This window comes from Scophthalmus maximus, chromosome 7 (assembly GCF_022379125.1).
Source record: "Scophthalmus maximus strain ysfricsl-2021 chromosome 7, ASM2237912v1, whole genome shotgun sequence".
Taxonomy (NCBI): domain Eukaryota; kingdom Metazoa; phylum Chordata; class Actinopteri; order Pleuronectiformes; family Scophthalmidae; genus Scophthalmus; species Scophthalmus maximus.
The window spans coordinates 6,463,442-6,490,977 of record NC_061521.1 but is presented as its reverse complement, the minus strand read 5'-3'; the positions used below and the strand labels follow the sequence as shown (position 1 = coordinate 6,490,977).

The 27,536-nt window shown below is 42.7% G+C and overlaps 2 protein-coding genes and 1 long non-coding RNA gene across 3 annotated transcripts; 2 read left to right on the top strand and 1 right to left on the bottom strand.

Annotated features, from left to right (window-relative positions):
* Positions 1-915: 915 nt before the first annotated feature.
* LOC118314882 (G1/S-specific cyclin-D1-like) lies at positions 916-5,007 on the top strand. Its single transcript, XM_035641627.2, has 5 exons — positions 916-1,529; positions 2,663-2,878; positions 3,204-3,363; positions 3,515-3,663; positions 3,764-5,007. The coding sequence occupies exons 1-5, from the start codon at positions 1,332-1,334 to the stop codon at positions 3,920-3,922; spliced, it is 882 nt and encodes a 293-aa protein (XP_035497520.1). The 5' UTR covers positions 916-1,331; the 3' UTR covers positions 3,923-5,007.
* Positions 5,008-9,816: 4,809 nt separating this feature from the next.
* On the bottom strand, positions 9,817-10,432 carry LOC118314884. Its single transcript, XR_004794737.1, has 3 exons — positions 10,297-10,432; positions 10,107-10,178; positions 9,817-9,990 (listed from the first exon to the last, which is right to left on the bottom strand). It is a non-coding gene; the product is annotated as an uncharacterized LOC118314884 (long non-coding RNA).
* A 5,187-nt stretch (positions 10,433-15,619) lies between these two features.
* zgc:158868 (uncharacterized protein LOC791147 homolog) lies at positions 15,620-27,226 on the top strand. The gene is made up of 7 exons (XM_035641625.2): positions 15,620-16,094; positions 17,151-17,205; positions 19,753-19,949; positions 20,340-20,388; positions 21,810-21,928; positions 25,141-25,251; positions 27,038-27,226. Exons 1-7 carry the CDS (start codon positions 15,681-15,683, stop codon positions 27,149-27,151), a joined length of 1,059 nt encoding a protein of 352 aa, XP_035497518.1. The 5' UTR covers positions 15,620-15,680; the 3' UTR covers positions 27,152-27,226.
* Positions 27,227-27,536: the final 310 nt, after the last annotated feature.

Sequence of the window (27,536 nt, the reverse complement as noted above, 5' to 3'; positions counted from 1 at the left end):
AGATAATTCTGAACTGCATCTTTATCTAAAAGATATGATATGAACTCAGGAAACAGTATGTATTAGAAATGCCTAGATAAATCTTAGACGAATACAACAGCTCTGCAATAAATCTGCGTTCATGAAGTTTATGATGTTCAGTTTTACAGTTGGGATGACATTTCAAATCAGGTTTTCTAAGAAATGTAAAAAAGAGAAATCCTTTATGGAAAACATTTTGACCATGGCTGGCATATTGCTGAATGAAACATGTATAAATTATTTAGCTGAGTTCACTATACATGAGAGCAGACTAAATAGTACAGTCGAGTTTGTAAGAGTGTGGGATTTTACATTCATGCACCGGAGAAAAATGTAAATTTTTAAGAACATTTTCCAAAGTTTTCATAATTGAAAGGACTACTCTCTGACACCCCCAACACAAGAGCAAAAAGAAAAAGCTAGTTCATCAATAGATATAGAACCACTAAATGAATATGATTAGGTTATTAACATGTGTTTTGTCCATGCAGTGCTTCATAGCTTTATGTAAAATTGATGTCAACATTTGCCTAGATTCACTAGTGTGATTCTTCTGAATCATAAAAAGGATCACTGAACGTGACATTTTTTGTTTGGGGGGGGGGGTTCTGGATCAATGGCTATTTCAAAACCTTTTCGATGACTTGCACAACAATGATGGATTTCAGTTCATCTCCAGTGTCTATTGTGGTGTCAAAAACCATGTGCACAGTTAGATATCACTAGAAGCAAGTGGAAATAATTTCTTTTTCCAAAATACTGTAGATGAATGGACCTTCAGATGTTGTGTGCAGACGGGACCTCCGGCAGCCAATGGCAGATGAAATGGTGGCTTCATTTTATTTTGAAATCCGATCTGTGTTTTGTTCTGAAAGTATCCACCGGATGTGCTGGACAGTGTGTGCGCCGTTAAAGCTGACGCGGGGAAGTCATAAATAGGGGCAGCAGCGGGGAAGCGGCGGTCCATTCTGCCTCGCGCGCGCGCCCTCGCCACTCGGCCGTTCTCGTGCGACAAAAGAAAGTTAAGTTGCGACTCGACGGAGCACGAATAAAGTAAAGTAACGCAGTGAGACGACGGCGACGAACGGGGGATGGTTTCATTCATCACAACTCTCAACGCCGGCCGCCGGGGACGCACATTGTCCCGCAGATAGGAGGCGAAGAGTCCAGACGGGGTCTCTACGCGATGCGGAGCGGCTAGTCGTTGCCCACCGTGAGCCTCGGCCGCTTGCTCGGGTTTTCGTCGCGGGAACAGCCGAGCGGGACGGAGAAGTCCCCCCCCCCCAACCCCCTAGGGGTGCGCGAGCCCGATGGATCCCCGGCTGCTGTGCTGCGAGGGGGACAGGCCCGCCCGGGCCTACCGGGACGCCAACCTGCTGACCGACCGGGTCCTGCGCGCGCTCCTGCGGGCAGAGGACCGCTACCTGCCCGCTCCCAACTACTTCAAGTGCGTCCAGCGGGAGATCGCGCCGTACATGAGGAGGATCGTGGCCACCTGGGTGTTGGAGGTGAGTGGGCGCCCGGGGGGGGGGGGGGGGGGGGGGTCGAGCTGCTTCCGAGTGGCGCGCCGAGCTACCTGTCGGCGACCAGAAGGGAGGTGGGGGGTGTCGAGCCGAGCCGAGCCGACCACGCGCTGCCTTTGTGTTTTGAGGCTGCTCGGGATTTCCTACTGCCGATGCCCCCGCGTGCTTCACTGTTCCCACGTTCAACCTTCATATTTGTCGTGTAGTTGACAGAACCATCCCCCCCCCCCGACCGGCGACCTGCTCCCTCACCGATTCGCCTTCTCTCAACCTCATCCGATTACCTGAGCCTGTGCTCTTTGTTGCCTGCCTAAAAACGCTCCAGTCCATGGTGTGAAATGGGAGAAAAGAACAATGTCTGATTGGTGATGCGTGTCATGATGTAATGGATCAAGTATAAAAAGTAAGAAAGTTCTATCTTTAAAGTTCTTCTCTCATTGTCAGGACACTCATTGGAGGCGCTTCCTGCCCGATATGGGTGTGTTCACGGTTCTCAGTGTTGTGTTCATGAGTGACATTCCTTTACAGCCGCCCATTTGCAGGCGACATTGTTTAATGGCTACTTCCAGCAGGATGCCGCTTCGGGTGTCGCAAAGCAGAAGTGAAGTCTCAAACTGGTTTTCATTTCCACGACAGCCGAGGACGGTGAACCGCAGCGACCTCCACGCACAGCAGTTGTCAATCCAGTAGAGCGCCATTGGGGTGTGGTAGAGCACGAGATTGGCAGCTTGAATGTGTAAATCTGCAGACATGAACATTTTGCGTGATTTGGTCATGTCAACGCAGAGCAGAGTCTCTTGAGAGTCAGTGCCAAAGAGCAAAAGGAGGAAGTACCCAGTGTTGGTATGGTGCTCGGTGATTGGACGGTGCACGCCTGTTACGGTGACAGAGATGCACAGAGATGGTGTCTTTTCTCTCAGTTCTCATTCCTGAGCTGTGGTAGCTCTCTCTTCTCCAAAATTTAAGTCTGGTTACTGCGTTCATTGGCATTATTTTCATTGTGTAAGGTAACATGGGTCGGTAGCCCTCTGACTCAACCTAATATTCGGTACTTTATGATGACATTGATGAAGCAACAGTGTTTAATGGCAGTATTTCTATCCCGTACGTCTGTGCAGGTGTGTGAAGAGCAAAGGTGCGAGGAGGAGGTTTTCCCCCTGGCTATGAACTACATGGACCGCTTCCTGTCCGTGGAACCCACCAAGAAGAACCACCTGCAGTTACTGGGTGCTGCCTGTATGTTCCTGGCGTCCAAACTGAAGGAGACAATCCCACTTACTGCCGAGAAGCTCTGCATCTACACGGACAACTCTATCACACCCACTCAGCTGCTGGTAGGTCCTTCAACGGTGACCAGTGAAACACTTTGTTGTAGTGAGGATACTGTGATCTCAGACCCTAAGGATGAGTTGTCTGAACATCTTGGTTTAGACTTCTGAGAAGCTACTGGTCAGGTTTCTATGGATGTTATGGTCTTTAGAGAAAGACTCTTACTAACCTTGTTAAGTTTCACCTTGACCCCTCATCACTAAGTATCTTGAAAAAGGATTGCTGCATTGTCATGTCAACCAGTCTATAAGTGATTATATACTACAGTTCCTGGTCTCTGTCTCCCCCGTGAACCTGTGCTTCTGTCTCTCTCTCCTCATCCACACACAGCAAATGGAGCTGCTGGTTTTGAACAAACTCAAGTGGGACCTGGCTTCAGTAACCCCCCTAGATTTCATCGACCACTTCCTGTCTCAGCTGCCTGTCAGGAGAGAGAGCATGCCCATACTCAGGAAGCACGCTCAGACCTTTGTGGCGCTGTGTGCCACAGGTATGCATGGGACTAAATTATGTCTTCTCACATGAGGGGGGGGGGGGGGGGGGGGGTGACACTTCGCTCAGATTGTTCCCAACTGTTACCTTAAAAAAAAAGAAAGAAAAGGTGCCACATTAACATTGAGTTCTGTTCTGATGCTCTGCAGATAATAAATTCATAGCCAGCCCTCCATCCATGGTAGCTGCGGGCAGCATGGTGGCAGCAGTGGAGGGCTTACAGATGAAAATGGTGGGAAATACCTTGATGTCGCAGAAACTGACAGAGCAGCTTGCACAGACCATCAGGAGTGACCCGGTAGGTTCATCTGCCCGTGACACGAGAACACGTTAGGTTCACTCTAGCTGAACAAAGACCACCTGATTTCTCACACCTACCTCAACTGTCTTGTCTTCAGGACTGTCTCCGGGCGTGTCAGGAACAAATCGAGTCGCTGTTGGAAACCAGTCTCAGACAGGCACAACAGCAAAACTCGGTCACTATGGAAACTAAGAACACCGTCGAGGAGCAGGACCTCTCAACTACACCCACAGACGTGCGTGACATAAACATCTGACTGAGATGAAAAAAAAAAGAGACGCAGGTTGAACTGATGAAGTTGATGATTGTCTTTGACACAGACAATTACAAACGCACACACGGTTGTGTGTGTGTTTGTGCAGTGTATCGGAAGTCCACTGTGAGTCATGTTGGGGACCAGAAAGATGCTGACTGGAGTGACCGAGTAAACTGTTGGAGCTGCTGTCAGGTGATCACATGGAAACCAAACGTGGTCTAATATCCTATCATCAAAATTGTGTTCGGAAGTGACAATTCACTCGAAGCAGCACTTGCTTCACCTCAGTCAATTTATCACCTATATGATATTGTACAGTCATTTTAATAATGTTTCTCTGTACTGACAGGCCCAACAGGCTACTACATAGGTTTGAAGCATAAGAAGGATCTTTAGCAGTTTGATAAATGCTGTCTATGGTCAATGTGTAAAGTAAGACGTTTATTAGCAGACAGTTGGGCTCCTGAGCCAAAATCGCCTTGATATTTTACAGTATGAGCTATAATGTATTGAAAAAAATGGAACATAATCTATAATTATGTGTTCGATTGAGGTTCCTGGACTGGGAGCTGAAAAAGCACGCCCAGTTGTGCAGTGGCTTTCATAAACTGATAATCTTGCACAAATTGAAAAGTGAATTGTCTTCCAAAATGAAACCACTCTTCTGATACAATGTAGTGCATGGCGGACACCACTAGACGGTCATTTGAGTGGGACGGAGTTTCCCCAGGAAAAAGGAACGAGCAGTGCTGATTTTGTTTAAACAAAACAAAAACCTCAGGTGTTACTTATCTTCTGATATTTATTATTTCATAACACTTGACCGGTACAGGAGCGTTACAACTTGTTCAAGTTTTTCTTAGAGAGGAAGGCCTGTCAGTGTGTCTAGCTTCAGCTGCTCTACATAACATTACCCCACTTGGTCAACTAAATTGTTGCACCTATATGGTGCTATGAATTTTTTTATTTTTTTAAACGCTGTGTTGCGTATGAAACGAGATGTATCAGGGAAAAAAGCCCTGTGTTGTGTGCTTTGTCTGTCCAAGGACAGTGTCATTATGAATTAAAGGACATGTCTAAGAAAACTGTTGTTGCACCTGTTGTCGATGTCAAGTGTTCACGTGGTGGTGACGTGATCTTCACTGGCATGTTGTCAATGAAGTGACGTCCACTTTCAGTAATGTAAACCCTGTGGTCATTCAACCCAACTGCTGCCAATTGGCCACAAAAAAAGGATGTCAGGGTTCCTAATCCAAAGATTTAAGAATATTAACGATCGGTCTCAATCTCTTGATTGAATAATTTCCCCAGGGCCACACACTTTCTGTAACCTGCCACTGCCATTAAGTAACCTACAGTGCCGTGGTTCGCATATGACTGACAGGTTGGAAGAATAAGTAGTTCCCTGGTGATGATAAGATTCATACTTACCCAAAATGACTAAATATCAATATTTGAATGTGACAATTAGTCCTAGAACAGCTAACTTTGGAATTGGAAGTATCAATGTTAACAACTTTATGGAAAAACTGAAATCTGTGTATAACAGCATACGCAGTCAGAATGTAATATGTTTACAGTTGGATTTTAAAATGATTCATTTACATATTAATTCATATAATATCTACTTAATAAACATCTAGCTATTTGTACTCGGATGTCAAATATGGTCTGAAAAAAATACAGGGAAGTCTGGGGAAAAAGTATGGAATTTTGAAATGGAAAATATGTAGGAACCCTGGGATGTGATATCAAGGTTCTGATGTGCGTGATAAATATTGACAATGGCAATGTTGTAGTTTGTGGACTGTTGGTAAATTGGTAAAATGTGCCAAGCATGAAAGAATGAGGACTTGTATTTTTCCCAAACATGATGAAGCAGTGTCTCTATCTGCTGACCAAACCAAACACATGGTTGCCTCTATTCTAGATTGTATTGCAAATGGACAATTTAATTTTGTCCATCAATCTACACTGATAAAGTGAATGACAACGGCGAACTAAAAACATGTTTTTTGCAAATATATTTTAAAACAAAAACTGAAATAATGTAGAATTCAGTGTGAACTGTCGTCTTCAAGTGTCCACAGATGTTCCCTGGGGTTTGAGTCTGTGCTTTGTCGGGTTCGCTCTGGAGCACTTTTCTTTACAGACCTCTGTGTATTTGGCTGCATTCATTCTGACCAACTTCCTTGTCCCTTAATAAATGCACACATTTCTAAAAACATGTTTTCACTTTGTCATTATGGGTGAATGAATGTAGCTTAATGGGCAGATGTCAATGATATTCAATAAAATGAAATGCAAATACTTTGTTGCACAACGTAAAGAGGTTTTAATACTTTCAGAAGCCCATGCACTGCTCTCCTCTTTACTTACAGTACTTATTAAATTACTGGTGGAAATGTAGTAAAGGAAAGATCATCCCTCCAATTGTCAAAGAGTACGCTGTAAGCGATGAGCATTATTGGTCGTTATTCATATAAAGTACATCTGTGACTTAGACACATTCAAGTATAATTCAGTCCAGTACACACTTACACTTCAGTGTAATTGAATTTCAAATTTTATCAAAGGTAAAAATCCTTTTCACAATGCTGGCGATGGAGTAGAGATTGAATTCATGAAATTACGAACACAATGTGATTATTGTAACTCTTGCAAAAATATGTGCTCTCTCAAAAGACAGAGTGAGGGAGTTGAGACGATACAAATAACTTTTGAGCAGCCAATTAGCTCATTGATGTTCCCCCAAAAAAGCTGTTGTGTTTTCAAGGTGTACACAAGCTGACGCTTTAGTTCCCTCATTGTTTTCAATAAGAAATGTTAACCAAGCTAGATGATACCAATTGATGAAGAACATAACAAACGGAAATGGAATTGGTCCTTCACTGACACTACCTGTAGCTTCTTTTTTTCACAATTGAGTTGTTTGCTGCTATTATACTTGTTTGTTTCACACACACACACACACACACCACACACACACACACACACACACACACGGTGGCAGGTATACTAATGCAACTGAAATCCTTCTGCAACACAAATTACAAGATACATGTGAGGATAAGCTGACATAAGTATGTGTAGTATATGTAAGTGTGTATAACGGCCAGCAGGTGGCTGTGTTTAGCAGGGAACTGGTTACAGAGGGGAGAATCTTACTCTGGCAGCAAAGGCAAAAAATCTATATAAGAGGTCTTTATTTAGTCAGGTGTAATTGTACAAAGGCTGCTGAGTGTGAGAGACAGAGGCAGACGACACATGAAAGTGACAACTGGTGCAATGGAGAGGGACCCTCCAAAAATCAATCAACCGATAACCCCGCAATTTTTTTTTTGGCGAACAAACAGAACCAACAGCTAATGGACCGTGAGGAATTATTCGCAGATTTTTACAAAACATGTAATGCTTTAGGATCGCTTACTGCCCCTTTAATAATTTAACCAATAAAAAAAGACTGTTGTTACAGCATTTTGTCCTCAACAAATTATACAATGTACATCAGTAAAGATGTTCAAATTCGTTCATCAAGATCTGATGGGGGATTTAAGTGTTCCCTTCATTTTTGTAGCAGTGTTCTAACCGAGGCAATCATGTCACACAGTATGAAGCAGTCTCATCATAGTTCCGACCTTGTTATCAGTATGCTGTTTCAAAGTTGAACACACTTGGACTTTGCCACTTATTTTCAAAGAAAAGAGTGAAAAAGGGATTAAGTCAATGGTTTTACTTATAGTATTATGGAGCAGGACCCAAACGCAGGTAAGGGTAAAATATGTTTGAATAAATAAAGAAACAAAATCCAACAAGGATAATCCAAAAGGGTAAAATCAAGAATTAAAACACTGGTCACATGGCCCAACTGGAGTGCAAAATGGCCAGAGCAGGACAGGAACATAGCAGAACAGAACAGGAACAAAACAGTGAACTCAGCACAGAGTCTAATGCTGCGTTCCATTATACCTCGGAGATAGGGGTTATCGTTCCATTCTAATCTCAGGACTACTGACCTCTGACTTGGAAGTTACAACTGGATCACCCCTCCGAGTCATAATTTCGACTCGTAAGGTCGAAGGAAAATCCCCATCCCCGAGTTCCAAGGTAAAATGGACCGCAGCATAAAAACATGAAGGGAAGCAGGATTGAAACACAAAATAAATGGACCGACAACAAGACACAGGGAAACAGGAGGTGCACATCAATATAAGACATACCAAATTCAAGATGCCTGGTCTTGTCTTTCAAGGGCTTCACAAGCCCTAAAGATACAGATTGTCGGATCATGAACTCTTTATGAACTTCAAGAACACTTATCTTGAGTTTTAGATTTCCTGTTTTACTTTGTAGTCACTTCCTGTTCTCCTGTTTTTTTTCTTGGTCACTTTACGTTTCTCGTATTTCCCTGTGATTGAGCTTTTATGTTTTTTCCAGATGATTCCAGCACTAGCTGCAGTGTGCACCATGAACCCCCACATGTGATCAATCTGGACTACAGACAAACTGCAGTTCAGTGAATGGCCACTTGAGGCTGGCTCCAAAAGCGAGTCAATTCCCGTAGATCCCCATGTTAAAACGCCCAACTTTACAGCAGAATTAAACAGCTTGTTACTGTAATGTCAGTGTTTTTATTGATGTTCTTATACTGTCATCTAGTGTCGTGAGGGGGTTTATTACTAACTACGGATGGATGTCATGTGGCGCAAGTTGGACTTTCTCGCCGACCTAATCTTTACTAGCTCAGGCAAGTGGCTAAGCTAACATTCTAAAGCTAGCGCTGGAGTGCCTCTCCCATCCAGTAACATGGAGCGGTTTCAGATGAATCTGCTGCCGAAATTCAACTACGCAAAGACGGAAGAATGACCAAAGTGGATTCGTTGCTTCACCAGATTTCGGATAGCATCTGGGCTAGAACTACAGCCGGATGACAACCAAATAAACACGTGGATTTACATGATGGGAGACGAAGCTGATGATGTCGTTACTTCACTAAGTTTAACAAGAGGCGAAGGAGTATGACATAATAAAGATTAAATTAGATGCACATTTCATGGTGAGAAGAAATGTAATCTTTGAATGTGCAAAATTCAATCAAGGACAACAAGAAGTAGGAGAAAACGCAGACAGTTTTACCACATTTTTGTATTGCTTAGCAGAGCATTGTGGCTATGGAGCATGGAACAGTGAAATGATCAGAGACAGACTCGTCGTTGGAATACCCAATAAAAGACTGACGGAACAGTTGCAGATGGACCCGGAGCTGACTTTGGAAAAAGTAGTCATGAATGAGCTCGTAAAGAAACAGCAAGTTCAAGTATAAGATAACTTGAAATAAGTCAGAAAGTCATGCTTACAACTAGGATAATGTTAAAGCACAGTCAAAACCATTTAGGCATGCAAAACATGTGCAGCACAAAAAGCATCAGACTAAAGGGAAACATTTTAAAGGTGATAGAGACACTAGACTAGAATGAAACAGATGTGGCAACATCACCATCTGACAGCAAATACCACTGCCCAGCTAGAGATGTACTTTTCAATCAGTCCAAAAAGAAAGGACACTGCAAATTTGTGTAGGTAAGGGACAGTAGGGGAAATTAATGCCTGTGAAGATGAAGGCCAAGTAGTATTTTTAGGTTCAGTGACTTCAGATGACCGAGATAGTGCTTGGTTTGCTACAGTGAGAGTAAACAATCTTCAGTGTGAGTTTAAAATAGACACAGCTGCAGCTGTAACTGTGTTGCCAGAGAATGAGTATCAAGTCATAACACAGAGACCAAAGTTGCAGTCGATCAAACTGTATGGCACAGGCGTGTGCCCACTTAAAGTTGAGGGGAAATTTGCAGCTGAACTGAGAACGGACAGCAAAAGTGTCATGAAATCAGTGTACATAGTAGCAGGTCTGACAAAAAATAGAGTTTCTGGGACAGATCATCGTTGGGACTGGGGTCAGAGCAGACCCAGACAAAGTGCGAGCTGTCGCCAACATGGAGGAGCCCACGGATGTGAGTGGGATAAGAAGGTGTCTTGGAATGGTGAATCATTAAGGGAAGTACCTTCCCGACCTAGCAGAAAAGACGCAGCCACTGAGAAAACTACTGAGCAAAAAGAACATGTGGATCTGGGGAGACCCACAGCAAAAGGCTTTTAACAGCATCAAAACGACAACTGAGTCACCCACCAGGTTTGGCCCTTTACAATCCAAGAGCACAGACATCAATCTCAGCTGACGCATCATCTTTTGGACTGGGTGCTGTATTGCTCCAGACACAAGAGGATGGCACAATTAAACCAGTTGCCTATGATTCGAGAGCGCTCAACAACACAGAACAAAGGTATGCTCAAATAGAAAAGGAGGCGTTAGCCATCACCTGGGCATGTGAGCGGTTCTCAGACTTCACGATTGGTATTGTGTTCCACGTTGAAAAGGACCATAAGCCTCTCGTACCACTTCTGGGATCAAAGAACTTGGACGAGTTACCTCTACGTGCGCAGAGATTGAGGATGAGACTGATGAGATTCACTTACACAGTTTCACACATCCCAGGTAAGAACATAGCAACCGGTGATGTGCTGTCCAGAGCTCCAGAAAGAGCTTGAGGTGACAAAAATGTGGAGACTGAGATTGACCTGTATGCAGGGTCCAAAATTAGCACTCGCCAGTCACCAAATGTGGGTAAATTTTGTCTTTGGCGAGTAAATTATGGAGACCACACTCCTCTCTGGCGGATAGAAAAATAAAAATGTCCTACGCGCGAGAGAAAGCTGCTGGTTGCTGTCACTCAGTCTGTTTAAAAATAGCTGTCACTTCAATCTGCTGGATCCACCACACCACATGACGTGCGTAGGACGTTGTTGCGTCAGTCATCAAAGCGCAATTCATTTTGGATACAGTAGCATCTACAAACAAAGATGGTTTCAAAGCCAATTCAGACGTCATGTGGAGGTTTATTGCGGGAGTGAAGCCCCCAACAAAGAAAAAGAAAACCGAGGAGACCACTCCTAACCCTACCATGGCTTACGTCACTGCCCCCTCCTCATCTCATGCACCGAAGACGACGAGGAAATTCTGTGAGAAGTGGCGATACAATGATGAAGGTGTTCCAAGAACATGGCTGGAGTTTAAGGAGGCTGTCATGTTTTGTAGTGTGTCGTGACAACGCAAAGGACAAGCGCAGAGGGAATTCCTTTGTTGTTTGCTCTACAACCATGAAAGTGGAGAATAACTTATTTCATGAGAGCTCACCGTAATTGCATGTCATGCTAGGGCACCGTTTCTGCCCCTGCAGGCTCCCCCATCAGTAAAGGCCCTCACAAAACCTTCTGACGCTACCGCTAAGAAGATGTCCATCCTTTTTTCTGAACAGCACATGGCATTGCCAAGGACGCGAGACCCTATATGGATTTGTGTGAGTAAGTTGATTTAATGTTAACCTTTGTAGTATCAAATATTATCCGGTACTGTTAACGTTACCAAAGTTCATGTTATCCACCATGCTATTTTTGTTTCAAGTGAAAGCTAGGAAGTTCAACAGCTCTGCCAGGGACAGTGCTGTGGGTTCCTGCAAGACACAGACCTCACCTAAGCAGCCTCTCCACGTCTCTGCAGAAGTCAACTATCCCTTTAGTAGAGGCACACACCTCCCTGGTAGCCACACAAACTGTGTTGGAAAAATACAAAATTTTTATTGTTCTTATTATTATTATTGTGCTCTTCATGAATGTACTGTGTGAGTGACTGCAAACTATTCCGTCAATTAATTGAAGGATTTGAGAATAGAACAAATATTGAAATCATTTATTGTATAATTTTGTACTGTAGAGAAGGGATTGATGATGAAGACCACCAGTGGTCTGATGTTTGAGGGAGTGGAGTTAGGAATGGCAAAGAATGACGACGGGGCAGTGATCATCAGAGGAGACACTGCTCTCAACTCAGACAGAGCTTGAATGACCGTTTTGGAGACATTGATGAAGGAGGCCTGTGTGCAACCAAGTTGGCTAGTTTTAGGAACTGGACAGGGCCAGAAAATGCAGCAGGTTTGTTCAGTGTGTCAGAATAGGTTTGAATTAAGGCACCCCATGTTGACCACATATTGTATATTAGACAGAATTAATTAATAAACATGTACATGAATTTGTAACAATATTGTTATAGTTTGGTCAGTTTTAGTAGGTGACTAAAATAGGTAGTATATGTCATTATGTTAGAATTGGAATGGTTTATAGAAATGGGATATTCTATATTAAGTAGATTGGGTGCCTTGAATCAGATAAACATGGATACTCTTCACTCATGAAATGCGTTCACTGCTTTATATAGAGGTTTATATAAAATCCTCCACTGTGGGCAAAGTCCATTTTCTCCAAATCTTTGCGACCACAAAGTGGAGGGACTGTTGCTCAGTCCAAACTTGTGGATGTTCTTCACAATTGGTATTATACTAAAAACTTTATTTATGGTTCTGACGATGTCGTTTGTAATTAACGACTCCGCCGCTTTCACATGAACACGCTCGTAATCGGATAGGAAAACCCAGGGCTGACTGAGATAGTTGATATCCAGCGTAGTAAGGGTTATCCAGGATGGTCGATGTTAAGGGCTCCAGTCTAACTTTTTACATTGGTTGCACAGGTGCGCCTAAGTTTTTCATTTAGGTGCACCAGCTCATAATTTAGGTGTACCATAAAAATGTTGCTGCACCTTTTGGAACCGCAATACTACACCTATTATACCTTTTCTTGGCAGTTCCCATATACATTGGTAATTTCTTAGCACATTATGTAAATGACTGCAAAGAGGAATAAAGGTGGCTTTTCATGACGATTATTTGGGACCTCAATTTTGTAAATGGAAGCTCTTCTTTGGCGATATTATAAGCAGCGATAAATGTTATTATCATTTGTGACTCGATGCAGTGAGGAGTGAAATGGACGAACGTTTTGTTTCTCTTACTGTACATTGTAGAACACTGAACAGCACTATTATAAAAATAATAAGAATAATATAATATATAAATATGTATAATAATAATATAAAGTACATGATGTTGTGTGTTGAATGATGGGACTAACATAAAGCTCATCAAAGGAAAATAGTAACAGAACTCTATGTTGTAAAGGGTTGTAGGTCTTTCTTTATCACAGCGAGGTATCAATCATTCACCCTCTCCTCAGTCATCCTCCCACTAGCTGCAGCTGTGAAGGGGCTTTGGGCTTGTCTCTGACTTGGACCAGCAGCAGCAGAGTGTACTTTCACTAAATGTTTCGACAGATTTCCACGTGTTACTGCCTTAAGTTGCAAAAATTTTTTTACACTTGAGGCAACGAGTGTTGTCGCAATCGTTTTGGTGAAGTACAACCAGACTTTCGACCGGTTCACCCTCTGCGCCATCGTCACACAGAGACCAAGGTCTGCGTATGTGAGGGGCAGTGGGAGCTTCTGTGGAGCCTGCATGGCCAAAAAATAAAAAAGACCTAAGTCCGGAAAATGGTCTTCTATTTTTATTAGTTGTAGAAAGCTTTAGATTTGTTTCTGCTTTGGCAGTAAAGTTTTTTGCCCTTGGCTGCTGCTGAAATTTGGGAAGTCGCTGTTGCTTTTGCATCATTTGTGATTTTAGTTTTCCTCTTTTGTTTTGTTGCTGTTTTTGGTTTTACAATTAATTCCTTCTCCATCTCCGCCTCTCTCAGCTGCACACTATTTTCAACGGTTTCACTGCTCCCTCCTGCCTTCTCTGTCTGTTCTCTTCCCTTTCCTTCACCTACCTGTATTTCCCCCTCAGCTGTCTTCCCCTACACCCGTTCACTGGTCTCATTTGTTTCATTTATCTGTTCAACACACGCACCACTTTCACTCCTTACTCTCTCCCCTCCTCCTACCTCCTTTCCCCCTCCCTCCCAAAACATTCTCCCCATTGACACACCCACACCCACTGTACAGCACAGGAAGCCGGAGTACCCAGAGAGAGCCCACACATACACGGGGAGTACATGCAAACTCACCACAGAATGGCCCTGGATTATTCGAATCGGGAAATGCGAGCCGGAACATTCTTGCTGTGAGGCGACACCGCTAACCACTGCACCGCTGCGCAGCCCCGTGCCAAAAATCACATAGTCATAATCATCTACTTTTACACGGATGCAGACGTTCATTCCCATTGTTCAGTCCAATATACAGCGGTCTTACTTCAAGACAACATCTTCCTGATAGGGTATACCACCTTCCCGTGTCTGGAACGCTCTCCACTATGAATGGCTGCTATGCCAGACCTTTTCTCCCCACAGCCAGACTGATGTCTTCCATGCTGCAGGGGAATGTGGCAGTGATCTATAGACCATGTTTGCGGGTGGGGGATATGAATTCCCCGCTAGTCATGGAGTCTGCCACGCTACTGGCGAGACGCCAGTGAGAAAGAAAAATAAAGAAAACCCCCACCAAAAGCACATAATTTAAACAAACGTGAGCTATCATCAATAAACTATATAAACTGAATACTTTTTAACAACTAAAGAAAAACACAAGGACCAATGTTAGTAATAAATAACTTTGCTCCGTCACTCGCTCACACATCTCACTCCCAGCATACACTGGGAGAGAAAGAGAGTAAGAAAGAAAGAGAGCGTTTGTAGAAAAAAACCCAAACATTTAATGAATGAATTTTCACCAAACTTGGCAGGAATATTACTTTGGCGGCTATCTCCAGATTATAACCTTTTGGAGCTGATCGGTCAGGGGAATGGGAGGTGGAAGGGGACGACACACAGTACGCTCCTATTCAGAGCAGGGCTGGTGTGAAGCCGAGGTCTGCTGCCCACAGCGGTGAATTGTACACGGGTTGCGTCAATGCGCACAGCAAAAGCAGTGCCTACCCAGTTAATGTCTGATCCTGCCTGCCTACCGAGGACGGTGAAAACTTTATGGATGTTCTTTCAGACCGCGGGCGGGATTTCTCCCGGTGCTGCTGATGGTCAGGCTGACTGACACCGACAGGTCAGTGTGCCTGTGTGTGACAGAGAAAGAGTGCTGCACACAGCTCTTCAAATGAAGCAAAGGCACAAAACACAAAGTGGTCTCTTTTGTTGCGTAAAAACTTTTCATGTCATTATGAAACCGTGGCGGGACAAATATAGTCTTGCTCTAGTGCTCCTAATAAAAAAAGTTAGTCTGGAGCCCTGAGGGGGCTGGTTCATATGGTCTGGCAGGCCATGCACAGCCTGCAGGGAGGAGTTTCCCCCCCCCTCAATTAGATGAAACTCCTGTGTTATCAACAAGTAGTGGGACTGAGAAGATTCTTGCCCTTGCATCAGCTGATTGTTAGATTCTTCGATACATTCTGTGGGCCTGTCTTTCGTCAAAATTGTGACCCTGAACACAGGAAGAGGCTCAATTAAATTTTTATATGGCAGTTGGGTGACTTCATATTTCTGCAGCTGTGGTTAAACAAACACTTTCCACACAGTCCGAGTGTTGACATTGTCACAGAGTAATTATCTAACTACACTCGTAAAGGACAAAAGGTATGTTGCACTTCCTGAATCGCCACATTTCTGAAAGGTTGCGTAACTGTCGTACAGTCATCGTCAAACGTTTGATCTTATGTCAAGATAAATCAGCTGTCCAATCATGAGCAAAGACTAGTTACGAGGCAAAGATTGACTATTGACAGAAGAACCTCATTCGCCAAAGGAACGGCCGACAACATGAGTCAAACATGGACTCCACGGGGCTGGTGCTGGTTAGCAGATAAGAAGAATGGTTGGTGGTTATGTAAGGAAAAGTAAGGCAAAAGGCAGCTCAAATGTCAGCTATAGTGTAACATGTGCAACATGTGATGAGGTTAACATTTTGTCACACAGAGAAGTGGGTGGATTAACCCTTCCCCTTTTACACAGTTCCCACCTATATCGAGTGCATGACGTGCACAGGACTAGCATTACAGCAACACTGCTCTCACACATGTTCAGTCAGAGTCAGGGGAGAGCAGTCAAACAGCAGCTGCGGTTTTACAGCTCAGCCAACATGTCGGTGAACCTGGAAGGCAACATTTTTGTGACTGGCACCAACAGAGGCATCGGTTTGGAACTGGTCAAACAACTGGCAGAGAAGACGGGAAAGGAGGCTCACATCTATGCCTGCTGCAGAGAGCCCGAGGGCACCAGCGCTGAGGTGAGACATACAATCATTATCGTCCAAATTTCCAAACCCACTGCTAAAACACATGCACACCCATACTACTAATAGAAGAGTGTATGAGCCGATTTGTTGCTCCTCTGTTAGCTATGGATTTTGGACCCTTGCAAAAAGGGTTGAGTGGCTTGTTAATCAAAAAGTGAACCCAAAATAACTGATGACATGTTTTTTGAAAGCGTTTTAACCACAAATTTTGCCACACAAACACCATTTTTTTCACCTAAATACACCTAAAATTACTCAAAATGTTATCACACAAAGTTTGTTCCAACAGTTATTGGTTACTATGATTAGTACTCAGGGTAAAATATTGTTTTTGTTTGAGCTATTCCTTTGTGAAAACAAGTTTATGACGGCACCCTCTGTAAAATTGCTATTGTTATTGTATACAGTTGTCTACAGTTTCCCCAAAACACAGAAAGGGAATAAGTGTTGTATTCAACAAATAAAAGAAACATTTGTAAAAAAACAAACATGTAAGCCTTATTAATTGTCTAAACAAGGTTGTATCTGTTTTATTAGAGAAAAAAACAGTCAGTACTTTTTTTTGAATAAATAAAGTCATATTGTTCAGTTAACAGCTTAAGTTTACCATTTCAGCATGTGTATTGAACAGCCTGTTTTGGCTGACTTGCTCTGTAAAACATTTTGATTGTAACTTTTGTGACATTCCTCAAGGACATTGCCTTTATTGTCATTATTATTTTCCATTTGTACTTCAGACGAACATTCCAATTTTGATGGTTGACCCTGTCAAGCAGAGCAGACATAGAATTCAGTGCAATATGTATGCATTTATTAGAAGATATTTGATTGAACACAAGTCAGAGACAAAACAGGGATTTGCTCATTATTGCCCCAAAGCAGCACTCATGTTTTTTTCAACCTACCTAGATTTATCTAGTTTGTTCTGTCATACAAATGTTGTGTTTCGATAGAACAGGAACTCAATTCAGACAGTGTATTTTTTAAGTCTGGTTTAGTCTCTTTCTTTCACCATCCATGTCTCTGCCTTCTCTTTGTCTTTTGCAGGCCCTGAGGGGGCTGGCCACTCAATATCCTGGAAAGATCACCATAATCAGACTGGGTAAACATAATCCACCATCACTTATCCATGTAGACACTAAAGGGTCCAACTAACCTGTCGCACGACGGTCTTCAGTGATTGGCTATTAATGTCAGGGACAGGGTGATTAGATCTTAGTTGTCAGGACAGTTGCTCTGTGTGTTCAGTAAAAATACTATTTTTCAGTACATGAAAAGTATCCCCCGTGTTACAGGGACTTGTCTTCCTTATGGGGACGAAAACTATATCCAGTCAAACTCTTTCAGACTCCCCCTGCAGTGATCAACCAGCTTATTTGCTGTTGGCTCTTTGCCCATATGAATGGGAAAATGGGAAAAGTAATTAAATCATTCAGCTCTCCTAGACTTTCCACATGTTACTGGACCAAATGGATTCTGAATAAATTCTGTTTATACAAGTCGCCTGGAGGTGGGGTGGGGTTTTTACAGCCGCTGTACCAAAGTGGCCTCATGGTCTAGTAGTATTCCTGGTAGAGCACAGAAGACATGAGTCATGTAAGAGGCCGGAACATGTGAAAGGCGATAACATGCATTGACACAGTCTTATTGCATTAAGATAGCTTGACTGTAACATTTCATGAGTAAAGACTTAAAGACACTCAGTGGTAAAATGCGTGAGAAATTACACATCTTTGGCACACAAAGGGACAATGTGGTAACTGGGGCATTTTTTTGTACTAAATATTGATTAAACTATTTTAATCATTGATAGTATTTCTACCATTTGTATTTTTTAAGTCTGTCTTAAAACAATCATACCAAAATGTATACAGTAATTGGTTACTTCTAATGTCTGTTCACATTTTATAGACAGCACAAATGTATACAGGGTCAAGGTAAAGGTGTCATTAAACATGAAGTTATCTGTGTGATCTGAAAATATTTAATCTTGAGCAAAACAAAAGTATTGCTGCTCCCCACCCTCCATCAGCTGCTTATTTGCTGAGTTAGATCTGTACTGTGACTAATGCTACTACAGTTTTTTCAGTTTCTGTAGAATTCTTCTCCAATTAGGGCAACTACTGTCGCAAGTATTTTTGTGCTGGTGCTGTATTCTTATCACTATAGTCGATCATCTTACCTTCCAGTGTGTTATGACCAGCTAGTTCAGGCAACAGCAACTGAATGACATCAGCAAAATGTAGGATGTTTAAGCTCAACCTTTAATAAAGCGATTCCAAAGCAATACACTTTTTGTAAAAAATCAGCAAATATTTCCTCACGGTCCGCTAGCTGAGAGTTCTGTGTGTGCACCCCAAAAAACTAGAAAAAACTCAGCTTTATTGGGTGTGAAATCAGTTGTAATGTCAGGAGGGGAAGCATCGAGAGCCACGTGTGTGTACGTGAAACTTATGTTGTATGGTGCATAAAAAAAAAAAGAACAACTCCACCAAAGCTGCAGGAGGCAAAGGAGCCCAGGGAAGGAGAGCCAGGATAATGTCGCAGGCAGCCTTCTAATGGAACTTGTGATCTGGTTGTTATGGTGTGGATAGTTGTGTACACGTTGTTCAATTAAGTTGTGAGTCGATTGCCAACATGGATGCTAACTTTGCTGTCAGATTCTAGAGGCCACAGAGGCCAACAATTTGGAAAGCTAGCAGTCAGGTAACTTTAAGAAATCCAAAAACCTGATGACAGGAAAAAAATGTGACTGTTCGGAGTATCAATATTTTCTTGAGACGTCTTAAAAGATTACAAAAACACGACTAAAATTGCAATTTATTAATTTATCATCCAACACAAAAATGAACTTCATGGTCTCTAGTATTCCCAAAAATGTCAGCAAACACAGGTCACAGCTCGTGACCTTGGACCTTTCAGAAAATTCGGCGTGACCCCATTTGAAGGCAGCGTGAAGAAGGCAACAAAAAGGCTTATAGCCCATATACAGCAGACCTTGTTAGCACAGCAAATATGTGAGCACAGAGCAGGAAACAGAGCCAAACAGTCAAGAGTTAACAGCGGGGGCCGTCACAGATAAGCAGCTGGAGTGCAGTTACACGAAGGCTATTTTAGTGCTGAATGGATTGACAGTGTGCACTTTACCTGTAAAAGTCAGACCTGTTATCTAACATATTTTCTCCTCTTAACCCCCTCTTATGTTTTTATCTGAGATTTCCTTAGCGTTCCAAGTCAAATAGATTTGACTACTGTAGTTCTCACATGGACGAGCAAACATATGTGGCGAAGGGGTCAGGAGGTAGAAAGGGTCATTCGCTAATCGGAGGGACAGTGGTTCGATGCACATCACATCCAGTTCACATGCCCAGAGGTCCGTGGGCAAGACTCTGGGCCCCAAAATGGCCGGTGGCAGCTGTGCTAGCGGAATGTGAAAGAGATGCGTGCGTGAGTGGAAGACTTATACTGTAAAGCGCTTTGAGTGGTCCATAAGACTAGAAAGATGCTATGTAAATCCAGTCCATTCACCATTTACATAGCCAAGAGCGCAATTGTTTTACATCCACAGGATTTGACACCACTGACATGTCAATCTCTTAAATCAAGTGCCTCTGCATTAACGCTTGTGTTTGTGCATATCCACCTGCAGACATGTCGGATGAGGACAGTATCTTAACCGCTGTCCAGGCAGTGAGCGAGCAGATCCAGACTGCTGGGTTGAACCTCCTCATCAACAATGCTGCTATTAATAAACCGGACTCACTGGCACAGCTATCTGCCACGGGGAAAAAGGACATGATGGAGGTGTACGAAACCAATGTGGCGGGACCTTTTCTCCTCGCAAAGGTTGGTTGGTCCAACTTTTCTGTGCTGACAGTGCGCGTGATGGTGAGAGGTGGTATCTGCTGCATTCCTTGCAACAGCTGACCACACGATTGACAGGTAGTGACACACGTCTGGGGATCGTCATGTACCTTTGTCGAGGTGTAACTGGTCCACTCAGTTATTTAAACATCAGATCATCAACTTTTAAAAGGAATGAACAAATGTTCCCAAAATATAAAACGTGTCCTAGTGTGTGCATCATTTTAGACACGTTACATTTGATGCAGACCTTGGCAAGTTCCGGTGTACAGACACACACCGCTGTCCATGTGTCATCTGTGTAATCGCACAACTCTAATCACGGTGGAAAACACAGTGTAAGTCAACTATCACCTCTCTCTCTCTCTTCAGCTGTTCCATACACTCCTCCAGACGGCAGCAGAGGGGCACACGTCTGAGGGTAAATATCTATTGTTTCATGTTGTTCTAGATTTTGTTTCTAAAATACAGAGATTATGGGGAAAGTGGAAATAGAAATCCATTTGTTGGTTCATCATGCTGCACTATAATGCACAGATTTGTTTTTATTATGTATTTCATAAAGGGGCAGATTAAAAAATAAAAGAAAGGTTTGACAGACTGCACAACACAGCTGTAGTACAGTGGCAAAACGCCCAACTAGGTTGGGCTAATAGACAACTAGGCCAGAAGAGGGATGCACTGGGATTCTTCCTTTCAGAGCAACACCATAAACCCAAGTGTGACTTGCTCTGGATCTGACCACACCCCATGAGCTTAACCTGCACACCTCTGACACAGCTTGGCTTAAATGTGAAAAAATGAAGAATAAAAAAAGAAAACCGATAGAGCAGAGTTACGTATTTCAGGAGATTTATGAATAAATGAAACAGACTTTGGGAAAGAGAAACCCACAGTTGTAGACTTGATTTTGGTGGAGGTGAAAATCAAACATGGGCTGGACGCATTGGGTATATTTTAGTTAATTTTAGTAAATTGCTGAGGACTCCCTCTTATCTATGAATATCAGCAGCGCAAGCAGGGAACTGTATTATTACTGTACAAATGTAGAGGTGCGCTGTTTGATAGATTCCCCCGCTTCCACTACGTCACGCACAGTGCTCGCCCACGGCCACCCACCCCCCTCGCACGAAGGGGGAAGGAGAGAGGGCGGCGGTTCGAGTGTGACAGTGATGTTGGCGAGGTCCGGAGAAACAGAGTTGGCTGCAGTAGTGAATTTGCAGTGCAGGTTGCAGTGTGTCTGTTAATAAATGCTGCAGTGTCTCTAGGCAATGGGGAAGTTTCTCTGTGTTATGTGCCACTGGAGGGGTTGGTAGCAAGGAAAAAAAAAACATTTGCGAGCGCTTCGTGACGCCCCTGGGCGGGTGCCCATGCCGCCCATGTCTAAATCCGCCACTGCTTTCAGTCCATTATGGTCCGGTCCAACAGAGGTTTGAACGGTGTACTGAATAGCATCAGCACAGTTTAGGTTGTGCAGCTGCAGGAAGCGTTGAGGGGAAAATCTGTACTAAGAATAAACTCCACTCTTTCAGAAAGCAGACGCTGAAGGCCGCATGCTTCACTGCAACCAAAGAGTTACCAACACTCACATTATGTAAACACCAAATGTAGTTTCAATGTTTGTTTAAGTCTCTTGTGCTTGCCAAGTTCCTTTTTTTTTTTGGAAAGAAAGACAGTACATTAATGTGATTTTGTGATTTATACACAAATACCCATTAATGCAAAATGAGCAGTAGCTCATCACACATGTTGCAAATTACAAGTAGTACATTATGGTTATTATTCTTATATCATGATACAGCCCCGTTTTTTCAGTGGCATCAAACTCTCTCTCTGTCTCAGGTGATAAAATGTCCTGCAGGAGGGCAGCCATTATTAACATCTCCACCATCATCTCATCCATTGAGAAATGTCCAGAGACCTTCGCTCAGGCAAAGATGTACCCTTACAGGACCAGCAAGGTACAGTTGACTTTAAACATCTGAATGACTTTATTATATTGAGATCATTTAAAATAATACCATCATCATAGTACCATCACGTTATCTCTGGAAGACAACCATATCTAATTCGGTGTTGTGAGATTGTTTCATATATAAATACATATATTAGGGGTGTAACAAATTCACAGTCCAGATTGTATGTGTGTGTGTGTGTGTGTGTGTGTGTGTGTGTGTGTGTGTGTTTACATTAGTAAAATAATGAGAGCTCAACAGCCTGCAGCTGTAGCTGTGACAGTGACACACACACACACACACACACACACACACACACACACACACACACACACACACTCGTTTGTTAGAAACTAACATTTCAGGCCATTGCTAAGAAATAATAGAATAATAAGCAAATAGAAATGTACTGAGTTTAGGTGAAGCTTCAAATTATTTTCCCACTGTGCCACCAATTTACTGCCGGCACTTCTTAATCATGCCATCAGCTGGAAAAGACCATAGACTGTATACAAAGATGGAGAACGCCACTCCACTTTCTCCACTTCACCTTCTTGTACAAAAAGGAGGCTCTTGGATACTGGTGCTGCCGTCTTGCGATTGTGACATCATTTGGAGCCAGAGTGTGTGCAGCAGTGGTCATTGAGTTCAATCAAGGTAGAAGATGCCGAAGATATACAGCTGTCAACCATGGTGTTTCACTGGATTTTTAAAGCATCAAATAGTTAATCCAAACCAAACTTATCAGAAACATGAACGCTTGAACATACATCACGGGCGGCTGTGGCTCAGGAGATGGAGCGGGTCGTCCACTAACCAGGGGGTCGATGACTCCATCCCCCGGGTCCTGCAGGCCACATGCCACAAGTGTCCTCGGCCAAGACTTAACCCTAAAATTGCCCCTGACGGCTGTGCCAGCAGTGTATGAATGATGTGTCATAGAAAGAGCGCCTTGTATAGAAGCACTCCATGAATGCGTAAGTGTGAATTGTACTGTTAAGTCGAGTCCGTTTAGTGTGATAAGAACTCATTATTTATAATGTAATTCTTAATGTAATTCGAATTTTGGTTAGTTAGTTTGGTCAATGCCACATTTACTAACATGGAGGAGGTGGGTTTATGACCTCCACTGCAGCCAGCCACCAAGGGAGGGATTTTTTTTTTTGATTTTTTACTACATTCACAAGATAGTGTTATTGTGTAGTACAATACATTACAACTTTGTTTAACAAGTACCCCCCGCCAGCCCACAACATAATTACTCTCTTAACATCTGTTTTACTATAAGATCATAACAAAAACAAAAAGCTAATTATATGACAGTATTGTATGTACAGTACCAATGGTACCTCTAGCAAAGTTATGAGATGCATAAATAAAAAATAACATTTTGCGTTCACCCTCCAAGACATGCCCCAGTCCTACCCCCTTCTGGGATTCACCACGAGTTCGATTTTTGGGTATTCTGTCCCGCATTTTCTTCTGTAGAAGCTCCCCTATGTCTCCTTTTTGTATAAATTGGTTAAATAGCTTCCAGATTTTTTTTACCAGGGAGTGATTAAGATGATTTGTTTTTTCTTCTGGGAAGCTGTTATGTCATCCACCTTCATATACAGTCTTTGAGTTGGACAGTTTAGTCATATTCAGGCGTGGAGGACATTATGTTCCAGTCAATGAGCTCTCCCTCTCCGGTCCACCCACACATTTGTCCTCTCAAAAGCGACAATGCTTCGGTGACATCTCCCTGACCCACCTGTTAGATTTACGCCTGTTGGACATCATCTTCATTGCTCATTCTTCTTAGTGTCTGGTGACCTTGCACTACCTCTAGCCTGAGCTGAGGTTTAATGACATGGAATAAGTGAAAACACTGGTGTTAGTGTTCAGCGGATTAATAATAGCAATGTGAGTGTGTCATGATCTTGTGTTTTCATTTTCTGTTTCATGTTGAAGTAGTTCCTGGTGTTTCCGCACTTCCTGTTTCCCTGTCTTTTGTCTGTTTTCTTTACTTTGCCTGTATCTCCTGCCCCTATGATTGTCTGCGCCTGTTCCTAATGTGTCACACCTCTGTTCAATTTGCCCCGCCCTCCTCGGGGGTATTTAGTCTCATTGCTTCCCTTTGTCAGTGTTGGCCCGTCTGTTATACTCCCGGTCTGTGTCTGTTGTGTTTCCCCAGTCTGTCCGGAGACGTCTGTTTCTGCTGTTTTCTCTGGTCTGTTTCTGCATCCCCCCCCCCTGGCTCCAGTAGTTGGATTACCTGTTTTTGCTACATCTCGTGGACACCCTTGGTTTGATTCTGTTTTCGTTTTATTATTAAATATCCTTTTCCCCCTACATCTGCATTTGGGTCCTGCTTCCTGCTCAGCCCTGACAGAGTGAATATGAGTCGGCTCGAGATAATCCTGGGACTGTCTGGGCCCCCTACTCCTCTTCTTCTCTGCACACTGTTTGGAGACTTTGATTTGTACATGGCTGACACTCAGCGATGTAGGTTTCTGCCTGCACGAGCAGTATATACATTAGAGTTGGTTTCATTCTGCTGTGGAACTGACCTACTTAAATGCAGGAGCAGACATAAATCATATTAGACACGTCTGTGTTCGATAGGCCAAACTCCACAGATAGTCAGTGAAGGGCAGCAATGACTTGAGACTTATTGTTATATTTTTGATGAAGCATCATTTTGTGCCATCCAGCACAGGACAAAAAAACTGAGTTTTGATTAACTTTGTCTTTTGACTGGCAATTTACCCAGACATAAGTGTTAAAGTCATTCAATCAATGCATGAATTTAATGACTATCGAATCACATTTTCTCTGAATGTCCTTTCTTCCACATTATAAAAGCAGTTTCAAAATGTTCTCTTCATTGCCAGTAAAACAATTCTAAATAGATAAATCAAATAGATCAGGAAACCTGATTGACAAATGTAAAATGCTCACTGTAACTTTTAAATAAATATGAACTATTGTTGAACCCTTCAGCCTGCGGTGATGTAAGCACTATAGTATATGCTATACACAGTACGCCTACTTTGTTAGAAAGTTAATCCTTTTATTTTCATCATTAATTGTAGCTTATTTATTTACCTATGAAAAATGAAATTATTCTAATGTAATCACTAACACAGTAATTTTCTTGCATGTCCTTGTGGATAATTGACAGTGTCATGTTTCTAGTTGCTGAATCTTCTGTCCTGTCCACTGTTGGTCACCAGGCAGCGCTAAACATGCTGACTCGCTGTCAAGCTGAGGATTTCAAGATCCAGAACATACTTGTGACAGCCATCCACCCTGGCTGGGTGCGCACTGATATGGGAGGAGAACAGGTGAGGTGATGGAGGAAACAGAGTAATTTGAAGTATATGCTGCTTCTGTACATGCTTAGGTTCTTTCCAGCACTGATGGAGTGCTGGAAAGAACCTAAGTACATTTACTTAAATACTGTACTTTGTAATAGCAATGATTTTTTTTTTCCTCTCCTCACGCCTCTGGTATTCTCCTACTTGTTGATTTGCTTTCCATTGATTAGCTAATCTGTTGTCTTCTTGTGCATTCCTTTCTATTGTTTGGCCACCCTTTTGTCTTACTCATTTATTCATCGTATGTAGAAGCAATCCACGTCTGCATCTTGGAGACACTCACCGGTGGTCTATTTGGTCCTTTTGACCACAGCGATCCTTTGATCACACGCTTTTGTCAAACCCCCACCAGGCTGAGGCCTTTAATCCCTCTGGCACACTACACTTTATTAGTGTACCTTTCATACTGCACGACGCGCTGTCTTGCAATCGCAGGCTTTAAGTCGTTGTCCTGTTCACGCCGCATGACTCCTCTGCGACGGAGGCTCACACACTACATGATCCTTGTCTCCAAAGTAAGTTTTTTTCACGAAAACACATGCGAGAAGTGCACTGTTTTGCACTGTATGCTATACAGTGCAAAACAGGAATTGTTTGTCACTTTCGAATCAAAAATGAACTGTTAACTACATTGCAAGATACTCTCCATTTCGCTAAACTCCTCATTCGCTCCGCATGGGAGCAACAACAACAGCATCCTCCATAGCTCCCATATCAACGCTCAAGGTTGTGGGTTGCTGGTCTTCAACTGCTTACGAAAGTTGCGTCCGGCCTGAAACTAAGGTCATCTTAGATGCTCAAAAGGCTATGAGTGCTCTGTGATTCTGCTGGCTTAACAATATATATTGTGGCGGGATTGCTCAGGCTTTTCTCTATCAATTTCAGCTATGCTACTTCAAATAACTAAAGGTCAATTGCAATTATACTAATTCCATGTAGCCTGGTCGACTTTCTTCTAATGAATGCAGCTAGCACTTCCAGGCAATTTGCAAAGGTCCAGTGAGGTTTACCTGGCAGAGAGCTGCTGCTCTCCCTGTCCATGTCCATGTCTCTCAGACTGTCCATGTTAAGACATGGAGGGTTGGGAGTTGAAATCATTCCTACTAAGAGTTGGAGGAATAGTTTGTTCTAGAGCTTCTACTTTCTGTCAGCTTGGCTACAGTGCTGAAGAGGAACCTGGGTTCTTTTTTTCCTCTGCTAGTGAAGAATAATAATAATAATATGTTGTTGGCAAATTTACTTTGCAAAGAAAATTAGACATTCGCGTTTTCCCCCAAAATGAATTGTAATAACTCCTGTGATCCTCTTACTTTCCATCGAGCACCACCATCAGTTTGAAATGTTAACTTCTTCTCTGAATTTTGCTTTTGTTTATGATCAAATACCTGCAAAGCTAGCAATGTTCCCATCAGCCTCAGCTTTACTTTGTGTATAGTGTTTTTTAGCAAAAATGATTATGCAAACAACCTGAACCAAGACAGTAAATAGATAGCATACTCACAACAATGTTAACAGTTTTGTTACATTAACGTCTTTACAGCTTTTTTGAAACGCTGCTGGCCCCATTTTAGTTGGAAAACTGAGGTGTTAGGCCCTGAGTTTATGGAGTCACAATGGGTCTCTATAAATCCATGTACTAAATATGCTCCTGTATGTAGGCTCTGCTCAACATGAGTAAAATGGGTTTGAATGAGTTGTTTTCCATTTCACTTGTATTGAGTTTCCTCTTGTTTGTGTTTGTCGTCTCCCCCAGGCTCCTCTGATCACCCAGGACAGTGTACATGGCATGCTCAATGTGATATCATCACTCAGCAATAAAGATAGTGGGATGCTTCTGGACTGGCAGGGTGAAAAAATCCCCTGGTAGGAGTTATGACTACCACTATACCAGTGGCCAATCAGCCTGATGATTTCAGCATATAAATAAACAAAGCAAATTGAATTTTCTTGCTTTTGGATTTTTTTGTCCTTACTCCATACTTGAAAACATGAAATTGTTATAATTATCGACACAAGTCCCAATTCCGTACAAAAGTGCTCTGATCGTCTTCAACATCAAGCGATCCTACCTGTCCACTAGAGTTATGGGCTCATGGCTGGTGCCTTGGTCTGGCTCTTCTTCAACACCACTGAGACTATAATAGGCTGAGACTACAGAAAACAACATTTTATCAAATGTGTGATCGCCCACTTTCAGAACGCCTCCGGTTCCGGAAGCGAATTTCCCATTCATTAACTCCATTGACTTTTCA

Excerpts from the sequence above, each read along its gene's own strand:
- zgc:158868 (XM_035641625.2), top strand. The coding sequence starts at position 15,681 with ATGGTTGGTGGTTATGTAAGGAAAAGTAAGGCAAAAGGCAGCTCAAAT. Across the intron at positions 20,389-21,809 it reads AGAGGGGCACACGTCTGAGG|GTGATAAAATGTCCTGCAGG; the intron begins GTAAATATCTAT and ends TCTCTGTCTCAG. Across the intron at positions 25,252-27,037 it reads CTGATATGGGAGGAGAACAG|GCTCCTCTGATCACCCAGGA; the intron begins GTGAGGTGATGG and ends CGTCTCCCCCAG.
- LOC118314882 (XM_035641627.2), top strand. The coding sequence starts at position 1,332 with ATGGATCCCCGGCTGCTGTGCTGCGAGGGGGACAGGCCCGCCCGGGCC. Across the intron at positions 1,530-2,662 it reads TGGCCACCTGGGTGTTGGAG|GTGTGTGAAGAGCAAAGGTG; the intron begins GTGAGTGGGCGC and ends ACGTCTGTGCAG. Across the intron at positions 3,664-3,763 it reads AGACCATCAGGAGTGACCCG|GACTGTCTCCGGGCGTGTCA; the intron begins GTAGGTTCATCT and ends TCTTGTCTTCAG.